This window comes from Strongylocentrotus purpuratus, unplaced genomic scaffold (assembly GCF_000002235.5).
Source record: "Strongylocentrotus purpuratus isolate Spur 01 unplaced genomic scaffold, Spur_5.0 spur5_scaffold_14, whole genome shotgun sequence".
Classification (NCBI taxonomy): domain Eukaryota; kingdom Metazoa; phylum Echinodermata; class Echinoidea; order Camarodonta; family Strongylocentrotidae; genus Strongylocentrotus; species Strongylocentrotus purpuratus.
Window position 1 is genome coordinate 6753334 of NW_022145599.1, and position 22291 is coordinate 6775624.

General features: G+C 37.7%; 2 protein-coding genes across 3 annotated transcripts in view; both read left to right on the top strand.

Moving 5' to 3' along the window:
• The first annotated feature begins 570 nt into the window (after positions 1–570).
• On the top strand, positions 571–7184 carry LOC100892061 (ficolin-2-like). Its single transcript, XM_030984966.1, has 5 exons — positions 571–648; positions 1114–1189; positions 4508–4650; positions 5736–6006; positions 6545–7184. The coding sequence occupies exons 1-5, from the start codon at positions 571–573 to the stop codon at positions 6766–6768; spliced, it is 792 nt and encodes a 263-aa protein (XP_030840826.1). The 3' UTR covers positions 6769–7184.
• Positions 7185–9982: 2798 nt separating this feature from the next.
• The window catches only part of LOC583108, a 56513-nt gene continuing 44204 nt past the window's right edge, over positions 9983–22291 (top strand). For both annotated transcript variants that reach the window (XM_030984076.1, XM_030984077.1), the window contains exons 1-10: positions 9983–10088; positions 10474–10733; positions 14539–14733; positions 16578–16857; positions 17541–17713; positions 18385–18570; positions 19228–19334; positions 19830–20052; positions 20652–20816; positions 21572–21745. In XM_030984076.1, coding sequence (XP_030839936.1) covers positions 9997–10088; positions 10474–10733; positions 14539–14733; positions 16578–16857; positions 17541–17713; positions 18385–18570; positions 19228–19334; positions 19830–20052; positions 20652–20816; positions 21572–21745 — 1855 coding nt within the window. In that variant the 5' untranslated portion in view covers positions 9983–9996. The remainder of the gene's footprint in view (positions 10089–10473; positions 10734–14538; positions 14734–16577; positions 16858–17540; positions 17714–18384; positions 18571–19227; positions 19335–19829; positions 20053–20651; positions 20817–21571; positions 21746–22291) is intronic.

Genomic DNA, 22291 nt, shown 5'->3' on the forward strand with positions numbered 1-22291 from the left:
CACCACATACCATGTATATCTTATTCACGAAAGATGCAAAATCTGTTTTTGCTACCGAAAATGAAGTGATGGAATTTATGATGCGCAATAGGGTGAAAGAAAAGACAAAAGGGCAACTCTTTCTCTTATAAATCAGATTTGGATATTTATGCTGTCCTTATAGGCATTTTTCTTGATTTATTTGGGGAAATCGAACTCATTGAACTAATTGAATTAAAAAGTTACCTGTTTGGGATATGATAGGAATACACATATGACACAGAATCATTTCACTGTGATTTTGTTTTCTTTTTTTCATACGAACGTGATTTTCTAGAAACCGCCAACAATGTGCTCTCTCTCTCTCTCTCTGTCTCTCGGGGATTGGGGGGGGGGGGTGGGGGTGATGGTACGAGGAAGAAAAAGACTGCAAAAAATGGGAAAGGGCCTTAATTTACCTACCCCTAAAAGGCTTGATTTTTAATCTTGGTTTCTTTATGTCCTCTCTCATGATGTTTAAGAGCCAAATATTTATACACATTCGTTTAACATGCCATTTTACCCCAGACTGTTTGTCGAATCCTTGTCTTCATGGAAGCACCTGTAAAGAAACATTTGATGGGTATATGTGCCTCTGCTCGGCCTGCTGTTCTGGTAATCAATGCCAAGGTAAGAACTCAATATCAATCATTCATGTAAAAGCTTTCAGGAATCCCAAACGGGTCTACCGGAATCGTTTGTTATTGGAGCGCCGTGAGTACTGTAACGGACACGATTCGCCACCTTGGCTTGACACGGAATATTTGTCAGGATGCCCCGTGTCGGCCAGGCGCTCTCCGTCCGTTTGGACAAAATATATGCCCGTAGCTTAATGGCTGGAGTTATTTACTGCTCACACGTGTATCTCAACAATCATTCGTCCATCGACTGCAATCGGTCACCTAAAAACGTCTTGAGCACATCATCAATCAATTGAACATCCCTCGAGCAGTCAATCATGCTTTGTCAATACCTGTCACTGATTCTCATCCCTTTGTCTAACTACGGTTTCACTGTTCCAAGCAATCAAACCAATCATGAGTTGTATGTCGAAATTCTTTAATGCGATCCAATCAACATTCAGGGTTAACTCAGCACAAGTACAGTACAAACTATGTGTGTGAGACTCAACTAAAGACTAAGGCCAGCGCCAACTATAAGGCCAGCCTCGGTGAGGCTGGCCTGTATCGGAAGCAGTGCAGTGGAAAGTCCTAATTACACAATCCTCACCATCCTAAAAATTTCCCTATACATAAACGTATAAAAGAACAATTATGTCCTCGTTAGTAAAACAACACTTCAACCCAACATTTCTGCTAATCCCATTAAAATCTTCACATATAATCTTCAGTATAACCCCTTATTCCTGATTAGATAACTACTATACAAATAATATCCCCAAAAGAAACATGATAATTGCACCAACATGATTGTTATATGTAATTTATGCTCATTTTCCTTCAGTTTGGTAATTGCTAAATCAACGATGCGCCATATTGCTATAGCGCATGCGCGTACAACAGAAAATGCTTAACCTTCGTCCAATACTAAAACACTGATTTGTTACAGTACCTTGCATGGTGGATATAAGCGCTATATAAATATCGAATGTTTGATTTTTTTCTTTGATTCATTATAGGCATGTACAAGATACATATAAATTAAAAAAACGTGATTTCTAGAAACCGTCACCAAAGTGCTTTCTCTCTTGGGGGGGGGGGGGGGGGGGGGGAGTTGTGGCACGAGGAAGACAAAAAGGCTCCAACAAGTTTGGGCGGGCCTTAATTCACCTACCCCTAAAAGGCATGATTTTTAATCTTGATTTCTTTTTTTCCTTTCTGACTCGTGAAATTTAGAAGCCAAATATTTATACACGTTCGTTTGACATGCCATTCTATCCTAGACTGTTTATTGAATCCTTGTCTTCATGGAAGCACCTGTAAGGAAACATTTGATGGGTATGAGTGCCTGTGCTCAGTCTGCAGCTCCGGTAACCATTGCCAAGGTAAGAACTAAATATCAATCACTCATGTAAAAGCCTTTAAGAATCCTAAACGGGTGTACCGGAATCATTAGTTATTGGAGCGCCGTGAGTACCTTGCATGATGGATATAAGCGCTATATAGAAATATCCAATGTTAGATTCGATTTTTGTGTGTGTGTGTGTTGAATTATTTTCGTTTCATTATAAGCATGTACAAGATACATATACATTCACTTATTTCTTAAACACTATCACGCCTTCCCTCTAAGGCCCGAATTCACAAAGGAGGTTCAAATTTAACCAACGGTTTAATAAACTGTGGGTTAAATCTAAACCTCCTTTGTAAATACCAAAATAATGAGCCATGGTCTAAAGCTCGGTGTTATGACGTATTATGACGCGTTAAACCTTGGGTTAAATCTAAACCTCCTTTGTGAATTCGGGCCTAATAGTGTAGTTTATGAAGAAGTATTTCATGGTTATTAGTATCGAAGCCCGTGGAAAAGGCCAGGAACATGCCAACAGTATGGCAACATTGGATGGAAGTAACAATATTACATTACAAGGACAAAATTGCTCGCGAATATCGTTTTTTTTTTAAAGGATAGCACTAGCAGATGTTCTTGCGTGGAGAATTTTTTTTCAAGAAATTTGTATAATAAAAGATATGGGACAATAGTTATTGACATGTTTGTTATCTGTTTTTGTTTTAAAGTGGTAATACTTTAGCGATTGTATAATTTTTTTGTCAGGTATCCGTTAAGAAAAAGATTAAAAATATGTGCCAAGGGATCAATGATCACGCTATTAAGTTTCTTCAATAAGGAGTTTGGGATTTGCGTCAGACCCCGCAATTTTTAACGAGTAAAATGTTAACATTATTTATCACTTCACTTACATTTGTGGGAGAAAGGAATATGGAACTTTAATTCGGATTCTCGAGAAAATCATTGAAGGATTTGTTACGCCCTTGAATTTAATAAATTAAGATTACATTTCGTTTTTTGACATATAATTATATTTTTATTGGTTTGATTAGTTACTACTATGTTAGTTAGCGACGATTGTGAGAGCTGATCCTAATTATATTTGATCTGAAAACATTTGCTCAATGCTTTACTTTTTCAAAGGAGTAGGATAATGGCTTGGGTTTAGGTTAGGGTTAGGGTCATGGGTGTCGATCCCGGGGGGATGGGGGGATATATCCCCCCCCCAATATTTCAGGTGGGGGGATGGCCTGTACATTCATCCCCCCCCCCCCCAATAATTCACCATCAAAAAAAAAATGAAGAGAAAAATTAATGATGAGAGACCGATGAGAGTAGTTAATGGTTATTACTCGCAAGATGACCATCAATATACACATTTTGCTATCTCATTTTCATAATACATTCGTAAATGAGACAACCGTATATGAGACAAGAATAAATTGAATTCTCGCTCATATGGCTTCATCAGGAATTGATCAATTTATTCAATTTATTCAATCAACATCATCATAGAAATGCAGTGCGCCAAATGCAAAGCCGCAGCGTTAAAAAGCAACGAGGTAAATGTTAAGCGCGAAGCGCAAAAGGGCAAAAAAGAAGTAGAGAGTGGGAGAGAGAGATAATGAGAGACAGAGAGGATACAGGCGCGTAGCCAGGTGGGGGCGGTGGGGGCGGTCGCCCCCCCCCCCCAAAAAAAAACAACAAACAAACAAACGCCGGCCATAAACGAGAGAGAGAGGGAGAAAGAAAGAGGACGTAGGAAGAAAAAAGATTAAGAGGCGAGAACGGTACAACGAATCGTCATCTTTCTCTAATAATGTAATGAAACGTCAAAGCTTCCGCGCTTCGCGCGGGAAGGGGGGGGGGGGGGGGAAACAGAATTCAGACAAGGATTAAGAGTCGAGAACGGTACAATGAATGGTCTCCTTTGCGTAATAATTTAATGAAACGTCAAAGCTTCCGCGCTTCGCGCGGGAGGGAAGGGGAACTGAATTCAGACAAGGATTAAGAGTCGAGAATGGTACAACGAATCGTCTTCTTTCTCTAATAATTTGATAAAACATCAAAGCTCACTACCGCCCCCTAAACTAAAATCCTTGTTACGCGCTTGAGAGGATAATAACCCAAGTTGCAAGCCCATGTGGGACCCACATGGGTCCCATATTCTCTGAAATTTTATCTTTATTGAGGGTGATTTGAAAAAGTTAATAACTTGTAAGGGAGGGGGTGCAACCTGCCACACGCTTCTACCTATTGGTTGCTTTGATCCATTGCCGAAAATATTTTGGCACCTTTCATCCCCCAACCACAGATACAAATCGACACCGTTGGTTAGGGTTAACATTGTTTGGGATTCGGTTATAGGGTTGTAGTTTGGTTTAGGATTATGTTACCAGGGTTGAAATTAGGAATTCGCTTTTTTAAGAATGGCCGCGAAGTAATATTGTCGCCGAAACAAGCGTTATATATCTTCCCCACATAATCTAGGCAATATATGACTTTGTTCATCTTTCAGACAAGTTATTGAAAGACTGTTCCGAGATATACGCTACAGGTGAGAGGATAAGTGGAGTCTACACGATTTGCCCCGGCTCTAACGTGGTGGATAAAGAACCGATTGACGTCTATTGCAACATTGATGAAGCTGGTGGATGGCTTGTAAGAAATTTTAAATCCAATAAATTATATGTGAAGGTCTATGTACAAACACGACCTCCACAACGTCTGAAATAGAGTTTAATTCGTGCATAAATCATAACACTTGGGGTTCCATGTGGACTCATAAATTGCTGCTCAGTAACACCTGTGTTCGCAGGACAGGACGAATATATTATACATGTACCACTAAGTTTACTCCCCCAAATTCATATCTAAACATTATTTTGTGTTATACATGTATTTTGGACAATCATGAAAGTCTACGAGGGTAATGACTTAATTACACAGCTTTTTTTCTGAATCTTTAGAATCGTGTTACAATTGTAATAGACTTTCAATAAAGATTTTAGCTGCCACGATTTTTCTTTTTTTAGGGGGGGGGGGGGAGGGGGATTGGGTGTTATATTTTGAATAAACCCTGTCAAATTAATTCAAATCGAATCAAATCAAATGTTTTTAATGGATGATGGTATAAAGTTATCAATAAACCACTTCTTGCACTTAAAGTGTTATATGAGATTGCCTTGACTCCTTCAAAATTAATGTTCATTTGTAATATAAAATATTCGATTAAGTTAATGAAATATCCTAGCTTGTCATGTGTTACAGAGTATAAAGATTTTTGTGGCACGAAAAATGTAGATCCGTGTAAAATAACATTTCTTAAAGAAGTGAGTTGTCCCTCCCTAAATAACGCGGCCATTCGTGAGACAAACGCTATGTATACGTTGTGCATTCGCTATGCAAAGTTCCAGATGGGTTGGACGTATTTGGGCGGACAACGAACAAACGTACACCGAATGTGCAAAACGTTCCAACAGTGAATGCTCAACATAAATACATAGCATATCGCTCATTACGTTGTCACACGATCAACATTTTGAACATCTTCAAAATTATAAAAACGACCTCCGCTAACGAAAACAACATTATGTCAAACTTGCATGTCACGAACGCGAACGTACACCTAAATTTCCAAGAAACATCAGCCACAAGTAAGCTCTACACACTGACAGGGCTTTAAATAACTTCATCGTCTTAATTTTACACTTCAATTTATAATACATCATTTTTTTTTCTCGCAGGTCTTTCAGCGTCGCCAGGACGGCACTGTAGACTTTTATCAAAACTGGGCTGCATACAAGAATGGCTTCGGTGATTTAGAGGCAGAGTTTTGGCTTGGTAATGATATCATTCATCGCATCACATACCAAGGAGATTATACGCTCCGTATATACATGGTGGACCTAAACGGGCAATCATTGACGGCATTGTATAACAACTTTCGTGTGGCTAATGAGAGTGAAGGATATCGCCTAAAATATCTCACGTACAACGCAACTTCTTCAAATGCAGGTTCGATTGTGCTTCTTAAGCCCACCGCATTCTATAATGATCTTCCTCCGATCCTATTTTCGAAGAAATGGCAATTATATTTTATATTAGATACGGAAATCTGTACAAACGTCATCTTTCTTATTTGAAGGGATACTTGAGTTTTGGAATAGAGGGCGCTACACAGATCTTTTTTTGGGGTGAGATAATGACAAACTGAGTGTCAAATATGAAAGAGCATACAATTTAAAGGTACTATGTGCCATTTGCAGGTTTAAAAAATATAAAAAGTTTAAATGCCAACGACATTTGAAAGACAAATTTCCATACGACAATTAACTCACATATTGTAAAGTGAAGTTGTGTTAAAAAGTAATCTTCAAAATCATTCAAAGTCAATTACAGCCATTTTGAAAATAGCTGCCTTTTTTCTACCAGCAGCATATTTTCAAGGTAGTCCACCTTTTAAAACATCTTATGTACGTCTCAAACCTCCAAATTAGCGGTTTCGCCCGTTGGGTAACTATAATTATTATAATCATTACTATTTTCTCCATAGGTGATGCGATGATCTTTCACAACGGACATCAATTCACCACTCTAGATCGTGATCGCGATGGAAATGCAGATGAAAACTGCGCCATTCTCTATAAAGGAGGATGGTGGTATAATGCCTGTCACTGGGCCAACCTAAACGGAGGTTGGTCCTATTCAGACCTTAGAGGGATGAATTGGAACCAACGGTCTTTGCGGGGTTCGACAATGGAGATAAAAGCCCCGTGATCAGAAGAGACTAATAAAGTTATCATGTACGCATAGAGTTTCAAAACGTAGTTCACATCCCTCTGTTCATAAGGAGTTTGTGAGGATTAGATAAACAAGAAAAAAATAAGATTTACAAATCTAAACGTATCAAAAAGGTAGGCCGATCGTCTTCTCCTATTTCAGTGGCCGCTGTTGTGGTGTTGTTTATGTTAAATGTTTTCCCTAAACGTTGTTAATTTTCCATCAAGCGTCCAGATGTGTACGGGGCAAATCAATTGAAAATACTCATGTTTTACGACATTGTCTAAATGTTAAATGTTATTTTAAGTAAAGAGTTCCGGGACAATATTGATGATTATCAGCGCTTTAAAAGAACATCGTTTAAAATTGTTTAAGTTTGATTTCGATATAATAGATGGAGAAGAAAAAAAAATGTTCATGTCTATTTTGTATAATAAGGTATCATAATCTTTGTCGAAGTAATATTAGAAGCTGATACTTTGAGGTATAATGCGTTGATTGGATTGCACATATTATATTCAAACAGTTATAAATAGAAGTGAGGAGAAATCATAGGTTTGTAATATGCTACTTAACATCTATTGTATTATTAACATCCATTATTAACATCCATTGCAACTTTCAAGGAGTTTGCTGGGAAACTCGCAGAACTTCTAACCTACCTATTCAATCAATGTTTACAGGAAGGCTTTTTTCCCAATGACTGGAAAACATCATCACCCATGTACCGAATGAAAAAGAAATTGGTTCTTTTGACCAGTTAAGACCGATATCTCTTACCCCTTTGTTTTCTAGGACACTCGAATCATTTGTCGCAAAGTGGGTAGTGGAGGATATATCAATCTATGTTGATAAGAAACAGTTTGGAAATGTTAAGGGTTGTCCCACTGTACACTATTTTTTATACTTGCTTAAATTTGTTCTTGAAGGCCTTGATAATCCTGGCCAATACGCCTATCTAGCTACCATTGATTTCACTAAGGCCTTTGATAGGGTGAATCATTCGATTGTAGTCAACAAGCTTATTCTATAGGGTGTTCGTATATCGATCACCCCAATCATGTGCAGCTTCCTAACTGCCGGTATTAAGTGCACTGAGGTCTATAATTGTCACTCTCCCCTACTGGAGGTATCCTGTGGCGTACCGTAGGGTACCAAGTTGGGCCCGGTTTTGTTTCTGATTCTTGTTAGTGAAGCTGTCGTTGATTGGGAGGCGCGGTGGAAGTACGTTGACGAGTTGACAATTGGAGAAATTGTCAAACGTAACGCTAATCCCACACTGCAATATTCACTAGATCGTCTTTCAATATGATGTGCTTCTTAACCATCCAAATTTAATCTCATGACTATATCATTTTAAAGAACTTTACACCCCATACTGTTTTCCACCTAAATTCAACCCGACTCAATAGTATCCAAAATCTCAAATTACTTGGAGTCACAATTCAAAATGATCTGAAATGGAGTCTACACATTGCAGAAATTGTTGCTAAAGCATCGCGTAGATTGTACACGCTTTGTATACTAAGGAAATCAAAGGCAAGTTTGGCTGATATGGTGCCTGTCTACACAACCTATATAAGACCCATTTTATAATATGCTTCCCCTGTTTGGCATGGACACTTCTATTACTACCAATGAGACTAATAAATTGGAATTGGTTAAAAAACGGGCACTAAAAATAATTGCAGGATATAATGTTGATTATACGAAAACCCTTGCCATAACCAACCTTACTTCCATTATCTTCGAGAAGGGATTTACTTTGGTTAAGTTTTGGACAGAAGTTCAGGAACTCTGATCACCACAAACACCTTCTGCCCATTCCCAAGTCCGTCTCGAGCATGAGACAGGTGCGCAACATGACTGCTTTTCCGACAAATAAATGTACTACTGAAAGGTATCGTAAATCCACCATCCGTTACCTTGTAAGAATCTTTAAATAACTCTCATCCCCCTACACTTTCTTGCAGATTTTTTATCTTAATTTTGAGTCAATAAAATAGTGTCACTGTTTCAGCCTGCATGCCTTAATCCTACGGTGCATGTCTTTTCCCTGTATTTCAGTTATTGTTATATTTACTTGTAGTATTGTGTTGTTATTATGTTACCGATTTATTGACTATGCTTTGTAATACTATTGTACATGTATATACATCACTGTACTTTTGTAAATTGACCCTTTCAACTTTGTGCTGCTGGTTGATCATTATATACCAATAAAGAAAATCAAATCTATCATGGATTCATAATTCAAGATTCATTGTATTCAAGATTTATTGTATTCATTCAAGATTTAAACTTAAAATTAGTGGAGAAGATTGGTTGCAAACACACCGACATTAGGGACTTTTAGATTCGCACGAAGACAATGGGGATTGCTACGATCGACGTCCTTTTAATGCACTGCCTTGAATGGACGTCACATGTTTCAGTCCACGCAAATCTAAAAGTCCCTATTCGTACTCGAAACGAACGGGCGAGTCCATTGTCGGATTCCGTAAGTTCAGCATGAAAATTAAAAGTTGATGATACAAGATGATAGTCGTATCCCCTTGCCAGTATGCCCTAAACAGGAACAAATAATGTATGAAAGGCGATTTCACCCCAAGGTTCTATTGTACATTACATGCGAAATGAATGGGAAGACACCAGGGCTCGAAGAAGAAAGTATTCCTGAATTAGAACACAAAATTAAACTTGTATATAGAGGGAGGAGCAGGTGGAGAAAATACCGGTCACACTGAAAATGAAATTAGAAAGAACTTTTAACAATTAACCACTGTGTATTTGGCCACAACAAAACTGCATCGTTCTAAACAATCACATCTCACATAATTTTACTACCAGGTATACCCCAAAGATTACAAAAAACGTTTTAAATGGGATAATAGACCAGTTTTCAATTGGAATCAAAAGTAATTAAACGGCATTAAACATCTCCTAAAGCTTCGTCACGAACTCTGCATCCACTTGCTTCAATGCATTGTTATATTTGATCGGTAAGAATGCAGGGTTGCATTCATTAGTTGTTGCTATGCAATATAAACTTTCACTAGTAACCATTTGCAGTAGAAGAATGCATGAAAGTGGGATGCACCTGTGAAATGGTCTGTTGTGTAAATGCATTCGATACGACTATTGGGTGCGCAAATTGGCCTAATTAATACCGAATTCTTGACCGGTTACCCATCGAAGACAATCTGTTCATTGTCCATCGTCTCGATGTTAAGAGTTGGTCAGACTGTGTGCTTAGTCTTCATGCATCCCACCTCCTTGCAAGGCAGGATATTCGATTTGCTCTCGCTGACATACAGGTATGAGTATATTTACATGTACGATTGTATGTTTTGATTGATAGACTTATTACAATCATTAGAGATTATGCTTTTAAATTATTACGTGACTTTACTGTAATCTAAGCGTTAAATCGTTGATCAGATGATAAGCTTTATTGGATCTAACAATTAGAAAACTTGTGCTATATAGATCTTTTAAAGGGTGGTCTAATATCCCACACATTATTTTTGCATCAATTACCAGATCATGTTAACAGAACGATAATAAACCAGTTGTAGACAAAAATATGTACATGTTCATATATTTTATAAAATCGCTATCAGTTCTATAGAGCTCATTTCTGTGATCATTAATTATATCTGATTGTTAAGCAACACTCTTCAATTTGTGTTCTTGATAAAGGAGCAGTATGTTCTCCAAGGTGCTTCTAATTGGCCCCTTCTTACTCGCCATTACGTTATGGTTGACTTATGGAGCTGAGGGTTCGACCCTTCCAGAAGATTTCCATCCTAGTGCAGGTATGGCAGACTTGACCAGTGAAGAAGGGGAGATCTTGACCGCTTTCAGACAATACTTGGATTCATCTCTCCAAAAGTATCAAAGACAGCTTCATACAACCTACACTCAAAATACCTTGGAGTACAACAGACGCAAGAAACGTGGTAAGATCGTTATTTCCATTATGTAACCATTAATGTTTGGCGCTTATTGTATTACTTTGTGTTATTATACATTTACATCGCAATTGGCACCATAATTAGCCTTACACAATTGTAACAAGTCCTTTTTTCAATTAAGAAATTCTTTTTCGGAATTATGAAACCTATTTCTTTTTTGGTATAATTATAAACTCCAAAGTAGGGAAAATTTGGGTTTCTGAATCATGGCAGACGTGCGAAAGCTCGGATAATGATAATGTAGCGCAAAGAAAATTACCCCAAAAGACTTTTCTTTAAATTATGTTACCTGCATGTGTCTAGGATGTAAGAATTAAGAATCATGACTTTCTGTAAGCATAAAGCCATTTACCTTTTCATACTGATGTAATGGCACTAGTGACCTTTTAAAATTATTAAACTGATTTATTGTTTGTATCGTTTTGATAATAACGGTAATTGTATTTATCCAGGGGAAGCCTCGTCAGGTTAAAGCCTGTTCTTGAGGGCCATGCAATTATAATTACCCATACTACCAGTTACCCACTGATACCTACAGTACACGTCGAAAGTCTCCGCAACACGATTTACACGATTCAAAATTTACACGATTCGACTGCTCGCGGGAATCGTGTAACCATTTATTTTACACGATTCGTTTTTTGCCAATGAAGCGAAATTTGAATCGTGTAAACGTGTAATCGTGTAAATTTACACGATTCCTCAATTCAGGTCGAATCGTGTAATCGTGTAATCTGCCCGCCGAAAATCTCCGCAACACGATTACACGATTCAAAATTTACACGATTCGATTGCTCGCTGGAATTGAGTTACAATTTATTTTCAGTGGTGATGGTGAGCAGGTTAAGGACGTCTAGTTCAGTAAAAGCAAGAAGTTACTTCTTGGTTGAACGAGGACAACGTGGACGATACGAGGGGATAGCGAAGATTACGCTTTCTTTCTCTTGTATATATTTTTAATTTCAGTGTCTTGTCTCTAGTTTTATTATAGAATGTTTGAAAGTTAAAAAAATCAGTCCACTTCCCGAAAAAAGAAAAAAGCGATGAACGACGAAGGAAGGGGGGAATTTTGTTATTCCTAAGTTGTAAATAAGTAAAAATGATTACAAAATGTAAAGGAGGGCTAACATAATTAAGTATGTTGTGATACTCTTACATTACAAGGCTGTACCAATTAGAATTACGGTTCACCAGCTCATTCGTTACTATGAATATCGTTATACTTTTTTTTATTCAATCATTATCCATTTTACAAACCTGGTTTGTAAAAACGCGTCATATGACGCACGAAAGCCAAGGTTTGTCGACAAACCTCCTTTGTGAATTCGGGCCTTAGACTTTGATCACTTATTGCTTTTTTAGCGTTCCTCATTTTCGTAAATTACCTTTTACAACATTGCATTATTCAGCTATATGTATAAAGAGCTACGGTCAAGGCTTAAGGGCACACTTCCTGTCACATACAAAAGAAGCTTACTGTGAATGTGGCCTGCCATTGACCCACGCCGGGGACAAAGGCCGTTGCCCTAGCTACGGGCAGAGATCCTTACATAATACCTATTGTTCAGGGGGTTCCCCTTGAACATAGGATCCCCCTGAACAATTGGTATTACATGTACGTAAGTATGTAAGCCACTGCTACAGAGTGTAGGGAACAGTTGCAAGCCGAGAATGAATAGAATAAGTGAATGGCCAACTGTCTTTGAGTTACGTTTAGCTAGCGGCACAGTTTCCCCAACTTTTTCAAGTTTCCCCAAAGTGCCCCTTTGTATGTAGGAAAAGTACCTATTTTACTTTGACAAGTGTCCCTATTAATTTGTAAAAGTGCCCCTTCCCCTTTTCAACTCTGATAAGTGCTCCTTTTCTTTTGACACACACCCCTTTTAATCTCTAGTAAGTATCCCTCTTTAAGTACGAGAAGTGCCCCTCTTCAGTTTTGATAAATGCCCCCATCAACACCGATAAATGACCCTATTAAAATCTGATCGGTGCCCCTTTTCTTTCAACTAAAGCTTTTTTTTATCTCTCTCTCTCTCTCACACTCTCTCTCTTTCTTTCAATATCTTTCCATTCCCCCATATCTTTCTCGCCTCTCTTTCCCTCATTATGTTCCCCTCTTACCTTATTAATTTGTCTCTTTTCCTCTCCGTTTCATAGCCTTCTCATTTCTGTTAATTTTACTAGGTTTTGCCCTTCTTTTTTTTTATCACTCTATTTCACTCTTTCTTTTCTTCCGGTCAACTTTTTAGTTTTCCCTTTTTTCTCTCTTTTTTCTGTTTATCTTTATCGTGCCTTTCAACCCTCATTTTCCTTTTATATGTTCCCTTCTCCTCGTAGCTATCTTTTTTCCTTTACTATTTCATCTATCATGTCTTCCTGTTTCTGACGTTTTCCTACCTTGTCTCACGGATTTGTACACGATACATGTTAGTGGAAAGTGCTGAGGTTTATACACGAATATAAAGTACAGTAATTAACTGATGTACACTGAAGGTAAGTTGTGTATAAAGCAATTGGTGTAAGCAGGATAAGATTTAACGATTGTTGCAGCTTGTCACATCGTTCTACCAATGCCCTTATAACCCTAATAACTATTTACACGATTACACGATTCAGAGCGACATTCTTCAATCGTGTAAATTTACACGATTACACAGTTACACGATTGTTACATATGGTCGAATCATCCGACCAATGCACTTAACTATTTACACGATTACACGATTCAGAGCGACATTCTTCAATCGTGTAAATTTACACGATTACACAGTTACACGATTCAGGTGAATCGTGTAAACCGTGTAATCCTAAAAATAAATCGTGTAATCGTGTTGCGGAGATTTTCGGCGTGTACTGTAGGTGAAAAGGGTCAAAATGTGGATAAATACCTTGCAAAAAGAGTTTAGTGCCGGACTGAGATTCGGACCCTCAAACCTTAGTTTGAGAGTCAAGTGAATGAACCACTATACCATGACACCTCATGTCGACGCTTAACCCTAATAAGGCCGGGGGGGGGGGGCCATTATGGCCCCCCCCCCCTCCACGATTTTTCTGATTGCTCGAGAACGCATATGGATGGCGCCGCGCCACTCGCTGACTTTTTTTTTTCGAGTCTTGCGCAACTTTGAAAAGAATTTTTTTGAAAATCGGACCTACGGTTACAAGGTCACGTGACCTTTTGTCTTTGCATGTCAGCCCGAAAATCGCTCATTTTCGTGATTTGTGTACAAAACATATGGAAAAGTCATTTTTCCTAAAAACAGATCAAACATGGGTTATTGGGTCTTGTTTAAAGTTTAGGTGGTTGTTTTGGGTGTCAAAATAGTTGAATTGTAGTAAGAAATGAAATAAAACAACAAAAACAATGAAATACATAAATTAAAAAAACAATGAAATACATAAGAAATTATCAAAACAAGGGATAACATAAGGAATAAGCTGGCTCTTCCAAATTTTTTTGTTGTATTATTATTCAGAATGGTCTAATGAATATATGTAGTGAAAAAGAATGCCTAATTATGAATAATATATGATTTATGGGTAAAAATGTGAGTTTTATGACTTTATTTGCATAAATTACCATAAATATGCAAATGAGTACATTTTTCAAAAAATTGAAATTATCATATTATTCTATACACTTCACTTGACATGCGTGCAAATTTTCGCGGCCGAGATCTTAGGGGGGGGGGGGCCATAATGGCCCCCCCCGGCCATACTAAGACCTCAAATAGCCCGGCCTTATTAGGGTTAGGTATCATGCCTAACCTGACGTTTCTTTACATTTTAGAATTACGCGTAAATGAGGACCTATCTTGGGATATCCAGCCTGAAGCGAGCTTTCCAACAAACATCTCAATCATCAAATACTTTTCGTGTGAAGGTGATGATTACGTCATAGTGGGTTTCAACAAAGTTGATGAGGGAATATATGAAGTGGACGCAGAGATCTACAAGTACATCTCAGGAGCATTTACTCCTATAGGTAAATATATCTACCATTCTTTCTTTCTCGAACTCCCGGGTCCAGGATGGAGGGGTGGGGCAGTTTCCCACGATACCCAAGTCACACCGATCAAACCGACCGCGCAGACCATTAGGAATGTAAGAAAGAACAGAAACATTATCCCAAACTGCTACGAGTTTGTCCATTCATGATTAGGCAAAAAAAAAAAAATTGGTTGTTCTTGACCGCCGGCTTGTCATTTTCGGGCCGCTCGTATTTTATTTTTTTAATATTTTTTTTAATTCCAATTTTTTTTCTTTCATCATTTTTTCATTTTTCATTTTTCATTTTTTTTTTTTTTTTTTTTTGGGGGGGGGGAGCAATCTTAAATGCCAAACATACCATTTTATGCATTTGCAAGGATCAAAATGCGTCCCGTTGGCAGTTTGGTATTTTCAGTACGCAATTCTGTATTTATTAAACTTGCCATTTTTTTTTTCTATATCAAAATGCCGTTCATTCAAATCAGGTTCTGAGCATTCTTAAACTCATTTTAAAACCCATCTGTACTAGTTTACAGGAGGGATTAGACCACACTTCAAGGTCAATGGACAGGTGGTTGTCTCATTAATCAGCTCTCAGTTAACATAAGATAAAAAGGATCATGGGGGACCAATGGTTACCGATTAGGCATTGTTTGCTATATAGAGGGCGCAAGTAGCTATAAGTAGAGCAATGGAGATTTAAAAGGTGCTGTATTTCAAAGCCAAAAATACTTTCTGTGTTGGTCTTGATATTTATTGTACATTAAACTACTCTTTTACCATATTAAAGTGATATATAGACTTGGTTTGTTTAAATGCTTGAAATCCCAATGATTTATTTTTTTATGGAAAAAAATCCCCCAAAAATCAAATAAAAAAAAGACACACAAAAAATGAAGTTAAAAAAAAAAATCAAAACAAAAATCCGCCCGCCCGCCCCTACCCGAGAAAAGCAATCGAGGACAACCAAATGTTTTTTTTTTGTTGCCTTATCGGTCTGTTTGAAGTAAGGTTTAGACGTGTGACTGAGTGTGATTCACCCCCTTCCCAAAATCCTTCAGAATCAATGTCCCTGGGACAATTACACACGAACCATCACCCCTAGAGCTACTAGTCCACTTTGTAGATTATATCTTCTAATCAATATGGAGTAGTTGTACGAGCGTGTTTTTTCAGGATGTGATTGCTGTATGGGGAGTTGCTGGAAGTTCCCGGAGTGGTATAGCATATTCAATCCTATACCCCGTCTTATAAGCAGTTGCGATCAATCGCACCTATGTACATAATGAGATAGGAGATTGCAAACATGCGATTTATTCTGATCAATTGTAACTCTTTAAAGCGGGACCGCACTACTTGTAGCGACTTGCGCCATCTATATAGCAAACAATGCTTAAGCGGTACCCGTTGGTCCCCCATGATCGCCTTTTTCTTATGTAAACTAAGAGCTGATTTGATGAGATAACCACCTGTCAGTGACCACGCAGAAAGTGTTAATCTCTCCTGGCCCAAGTATTTAAGACAGGCTTTAAAGGACGGGACCCAGGGATAGTTGTAGGATCTTCCTCAGAATGAAATAATCGTCTGTAAAAGGGAGGGCGTCTGATGAGTACGGGTCATGCCGATATTTTGTTATCTGTGACAGATTTCGTACCTGATTTATTTATTTTCGCAATGAAGATGGAATGATTCGATAAAATATTTCAGTAAATGCAAAGAAAGATAATATTCACATTAAATTAAACAAAATTATCTTTATCTGTGCATTTATGATTTTTATTGTGTTTTGGGTTCTCCGATGTGGCCCTGATTAAACATGCAAACATGTTTAAATTGCAGGAGTAACTATTTCAACGAAGGGTGTGACTGACATTGAGCCATTCCTTCTCGAAGGAGAGACATACATAGCGGTGGCCTGTGGTCAGTTTGGTCCCGGTGATTATGAAGGACTATCGCAAATACTGACCTTTGACCCCTCTGTGCCTTCGGTCACTCATGTGCAGTATATATTGACATATGGAGTGTCTGCTTTAGAAGTCTTCATCTACGAGGGGGATACGTACCTAGGTATCGCAAATAGTCGGCACGACTCCCTGTTCCGATATATGGCGCCAACCAGGTAAGCCACTTATAGTCTCACAATACTTTATTGTCTATTTCTTATATTCTCATTTCAAATATTGCAAGCATCGTTGTTCAATATAACATGATTATATTCACCTCCAAATTCAAAATGGGCCGGTTCATTTATTTTCTAATATCAAACGCCGAAGCATGCAATATTTGTATAATAATAGCTTTCTGTTTTAAGGAATATAACGATAGCCTGTAAAAATCTATTTAAACTCTTTAAGACCTGTGCCCTAACAAAACTTTGGTTCCGTCCCGGACCGTATATAAGCCTTATAAAGGGGAATCGAGTAAGTCGGTTGGTTCATATCTTAGTCAGATCGCATGATTTCGTACCGTTTATGAATAAGGAGTGGTTTCAAAAAAATTGTGTAGAGTCGTGATAGGTAATTTGTATGTGTTTGTGCTATTTTTTCTCGAATCTAAACTTACTTCATTCATTGAAAATATTCTGAAAAGTAATATTTTCTTTGCCAATTATGGTATAAGTATGGTATAACTTCATCAATTACTGCACTTAAAGACCAACAAATTTTGATTATGTAATTTTTCGTTCTGAACCTGTTTTTTAATTACTCTCCGGGGTAACACCATATCATCTTCACGTTTTTCAATGTATGTTGTTCACGAAATGAAAGTAAACAATCTTTCTGCCTGCTTCCATTTCCACAGTATATACAGGTTTGCGGGAGCCCATTTTGATGAAGTCGCGTCTGTTGATACAGAAAGAGCAAGTGATATAGCTACTGCAGTGATTGGATTAGACTTATACGTGGCTATATCTCAATATGGATCCAACGGCGGCGGTTATACTCCAGGTACTCTGTTGTACCATATGTATGTGGGTAAGTGTTATATAGGCGGTACCTCTTTTCTTTGGATCTCTACAGAATGTTATTTCAACATGTCTGAACATTTCCGTATACATATTTTGTGGAGTATTGGCATCCTATTTCATTGGATCACAAGCGACTGTCCTTTTTGGGGAGGAAAAAAGAGGGAGAAAAGGAGGGAGATGGAGAGAGAGAGGGGAGAGGGAGAGGAAGAGAAAGAGAGACAGAGAGACAGAGAGAGAGAACAAGTAACATAATTATGTTTCGTGAGTTTAGTATTAAAAGAAAGATTATCTTCTACTCTAGCAAATCATGAACATATAAACATATATTTGTTTATATTCCTTCAAAGAACAGACACTCACCATACGCAAAAGATGGTTAGCCATTGACGTCTGAGTGATATATTTACAATTTAAGACACTAAAGATGTATTCAAGCTAGGAAACATGACTTGTTCATAAATTATGCTGGAGGTGCGATGGCTCAGTGGTAGAGCGGTGGTCTCGAAACCAAATCGATGCGCTAGTGCCCTTTGGTACAGAAAAGGCGTTCATCTTCATTGCTAAGTCCCTCGGAGAGGACCTTAAGCCGTCGGTCCCCTAGTTGCTTACTCGCAATCATACACATGATTTGTTAGCAGTCAGGTAAAACAAACAATTCATTATTCCTTGATATGGCAGATACGTCAACCGATGAAGCTGATGTGGAAATGATCAAGTTACAAATCATGTACAGTTCAGCGCCTAAATCTGTCACATTCTTCGTACAAGAAGATCACAACTACTTAGCTATTAGCAACTATCTTGAGGTTGTAGACGGTGCAGAGACTACACTGACAGACTCCTCCATATATTGGTGGGCAACCGGTGAGTTTATTTTACACATTTTGTGTTATCCTAAAGGAATATGTTAATTTGAATATCTCAAATATCAATTTGATTTATTACTTTCAATACCTATATAATTATAATACCTACTATGCTTTTTAGTAGAAGGATTTTGATGTTAATCAATGATGTTCAATACAGCATAATATAATACAATATATTTGTGTACCCCATCGTATACTTAAAAGAGAGGACAGAACCAGGAATAAAAAAAAAAGAGTGTACCCCCAGTATTGTGCAGCCAAAGGAGGCATCTAAATGAATCACTTGATTGTCACTTTCTTAACCGAAGCATTTGAAGAAAAAAAGATTCTCTATGAAATATTCCACCTTAAAACGATGAATTGTATGAAGTGTTGTACGCTGCAACGCAATGGAGTGTAATCGAAGTTCTACTTAAGTTGACCGACTCGTCTACCTGGGGAATAGCTTTTTTATACAGGACTTAAATGTAGCGTCATCTCCTGATATTATTAAATAGAATGTTACAAAATAAGGCTTTTAGAAAAGCACCAATCATGGGTAAAACTTATACGAATGCAGAACGAAAGATCAATAGTAATTTGTATTGAATGCTTGTGGATTTGAAGTAAGTGATAACTGTGTTGCGATGATTTTCTATCTCATTTCCCACAGATAAACAGTTTATTGAGTATCAAACCATAAGCACAGATGGCGCCATGCACTTTGAGTATTTAGATATGGAGCTTGATCCTAACCTTCTTGTAACAGTTGACCGGACGGTAAGTATTATGCCAAGAATTATTTTGATGCAGTTTCAGAAATGTGCATATCGAGGAAGCTTGTAACGTAATGGCTTTTATCCAAAGGTGTGGCACTAGACTATGCAGCTACGTCTAATAAAGTGTTGAACATAGCCCTACTACACTACTTACAGCTACTTGCGCCCTCTATATAACAAACAATGCATAATCGTTGACCATTAGTCCCCCATGATCCTCTTTTTCTTATGTTAATTGAGAGCTGAGTTGATGAGATAACCACCTGTCAAGTGACCTTGCAGGGAGATCTAATCCATCCCGTACACTAGTACAGATAAGCTTTAAGAGAACTATTGCAACTCAACGTGCGTTTGATGATAATCGCGTTGTGTCATTATAGCCGATAGTCGATAGTAACGAGACGAAAAAAGGCATCGATGGGTGGATAGATACATAACATTCGAGAGAGAAATGTGTGTTGAATGAAATGCTTCTGAATGGTTTCTATGGTTACAGGGACTTCATTTCTACGAGTTCACTGACAATGCTCAGTGGGAAGAGGCCGACACCGATCTCTACCTCTACGAACCCTCTACCAGACTCACCGATATCCACATCGAGGCATTCACCGTGGATGGCACTGATTACATCGCCACATCTGGCGGTGTGTTCTGGACCACAGAACATCGAAACCTGACGGAATCAAACTGCTTTTCATTCACACATGTCAATCACACAAGTAAGATTTGGAAAGGGGATAACTACGATTTATCAAAACATATCTTTAGGCATCAGGGAGGTCTTTCACAAAGACTGAGATCGACTTTAAGTTGGACTTAAATATGACAGGCTATTCATGCCACTGGTTGCTCTCATCATTGAATTCTCAATTATGATCTTTAGATATTTTTTCCTTCAATAATGAATTATCAACAAATGTACATTGTGTAGATTTTTAACCATGATTTGTACGTCCCTGGTAACACCCTGATGAGTTTCAACAAAATGGTCATTGATATCAATTGGATGGCTATGACCAAGATGTAATGAATAATAAAACGCAAAATTAGCTTTTAAAATTTAGATGTGATGAGCTTTGCAATGAGAATAAATGAGGCATCAAGATCGTACGAAATTATACTCTTATGCAAATTCAAAATATAGCAACGATACAAAATATACATATTGTATGATTCTAAAGATATTGATATGTGAAAGCATTATGACATTAAACATTGTTCTATGATATTGCATACAAGCCTAACATTAATTACAAAGTATTCGTACGATAACCAACAAATGTTGAACTCATGAACACGTTCCTGGTTTTATTTCTAGCAACATACGTCACTAGGGTTCATCTACCGAGCTGCTTAAAAAAACTCTCAGGGTCAACTGAAGAAGGGATCGAAAACATCACAAGTGTCTCCAAGACCTTGAAAGAGAGTGGCTTGAGTAAGACCAAAGATAGCCAGGTTATCAATAGCAACATTGTTATTACAGGTGAATTTGCATGATTTGTTTACCTACGTAATCAAAATATTTCATTCGGCGCCATGCCCCACCTTACTTTGTTTTCCTTCCAATTTCATTGCTCTGTTACTACACCGAAGAAAAGGTCTTGAACGAGTGATCATTTTCAAAATCTGCTTTAAAAGTAAGATAATAAATGCAGTGCATGATCACTCAGCGTTTTGGACCGATTTACAATCTATGACACAAGTAATTTTTTTAACTCCACATGGACATTTATGTGATTTCCTTTTGTTTTTACGATAATCAACTCCTCGGTCATTACCCGGTTTCCATCTGCAATAATGCTAGTCATTGTCTCTCAGAGCTTCTCCCGATATTTCTCCCTCTCTCTTTCTATCACCCCTAGTGCTCTCTCTCTCTCTCTCTCTCTCTCTCTCTCTCTCTATATATATATATATATATATATATCTTCATCTCTTTATCTCTTTATCTTTTCTCTCTATCTCTCTCTCTCTCTGTATCTGTGTATCTGTATCTCTCCCTATATATGTTTCTTTCTGTATCTCCCTTCTCCTACCTATCTTGTTTCTGTTTCTGATTATTTTCTTCTCTATTCCTTTTTTTCTTCTTCTGTCAAACATAGGAATGTCTCAGTTTCCACTCTTGCCTGACTAGACTGAGCGAAACAGAGCAATGACAAAGATCTCATTCAAAACGATTTTTATTTTGACAAAGATGTTTCGGCTTCAGACTCACAGGTCCTTAATTGATTTCCGTTGTAGGAACTGTGAGGCTTCCGATCCTTCAGACCAAAACGCTTGAGGTTCAGAGTGGGCAGCCGTATGAAGTAGATCCTGAGCTGATTCGAGCTATTGGAAACAATGGAAATAATTCTCGATCGCTGCGAGCTCATCCTCCAAGCTTTGTTACTAAATCTACAGTGCAGACTATCCCAGGTAATATTCTACTTTTGATCTAAATTGACTGCATTAATTTCTTTCAGTTCCTGTCAACGTTTGCGCATCGTTATGTTATTTTATGTTAATTTGACTAATCAAAAAAAAGTTAACTAAATAAAGTAAAATCAAGTCGACAAAAATGGATATAAAGTAGGTAAACCTTAGTAATTACAAAATCATTAAAAAATGCTAAATGACACGTTTTTCCTCGTAATGCTCCATGGTCAGATTATCACAGCAAGAATTATTCGATATGCTTTATATTCGTGTTTGTCAAGACGATACATTTTGGAACGCTTCACGACATTGCCTTGCGCCAGGGTCCATGGGTAAAGGTTAGGGTTATTAAACTGGAATTATCGAGAGAGGAAAAAAATCTTCAACCAAACATCACCGTTAGCTGTAATTAAATCAAATAACTTTTGGTAAGTTCTTCGATCTGATCATATCAATTGGATACTCTCCAACTGTATCTTTAAAATGTACACGGTAACGAGGAAAGGGTTAATTGAAGCGCATAATTTAATGTAGTGGCGTTTGTAC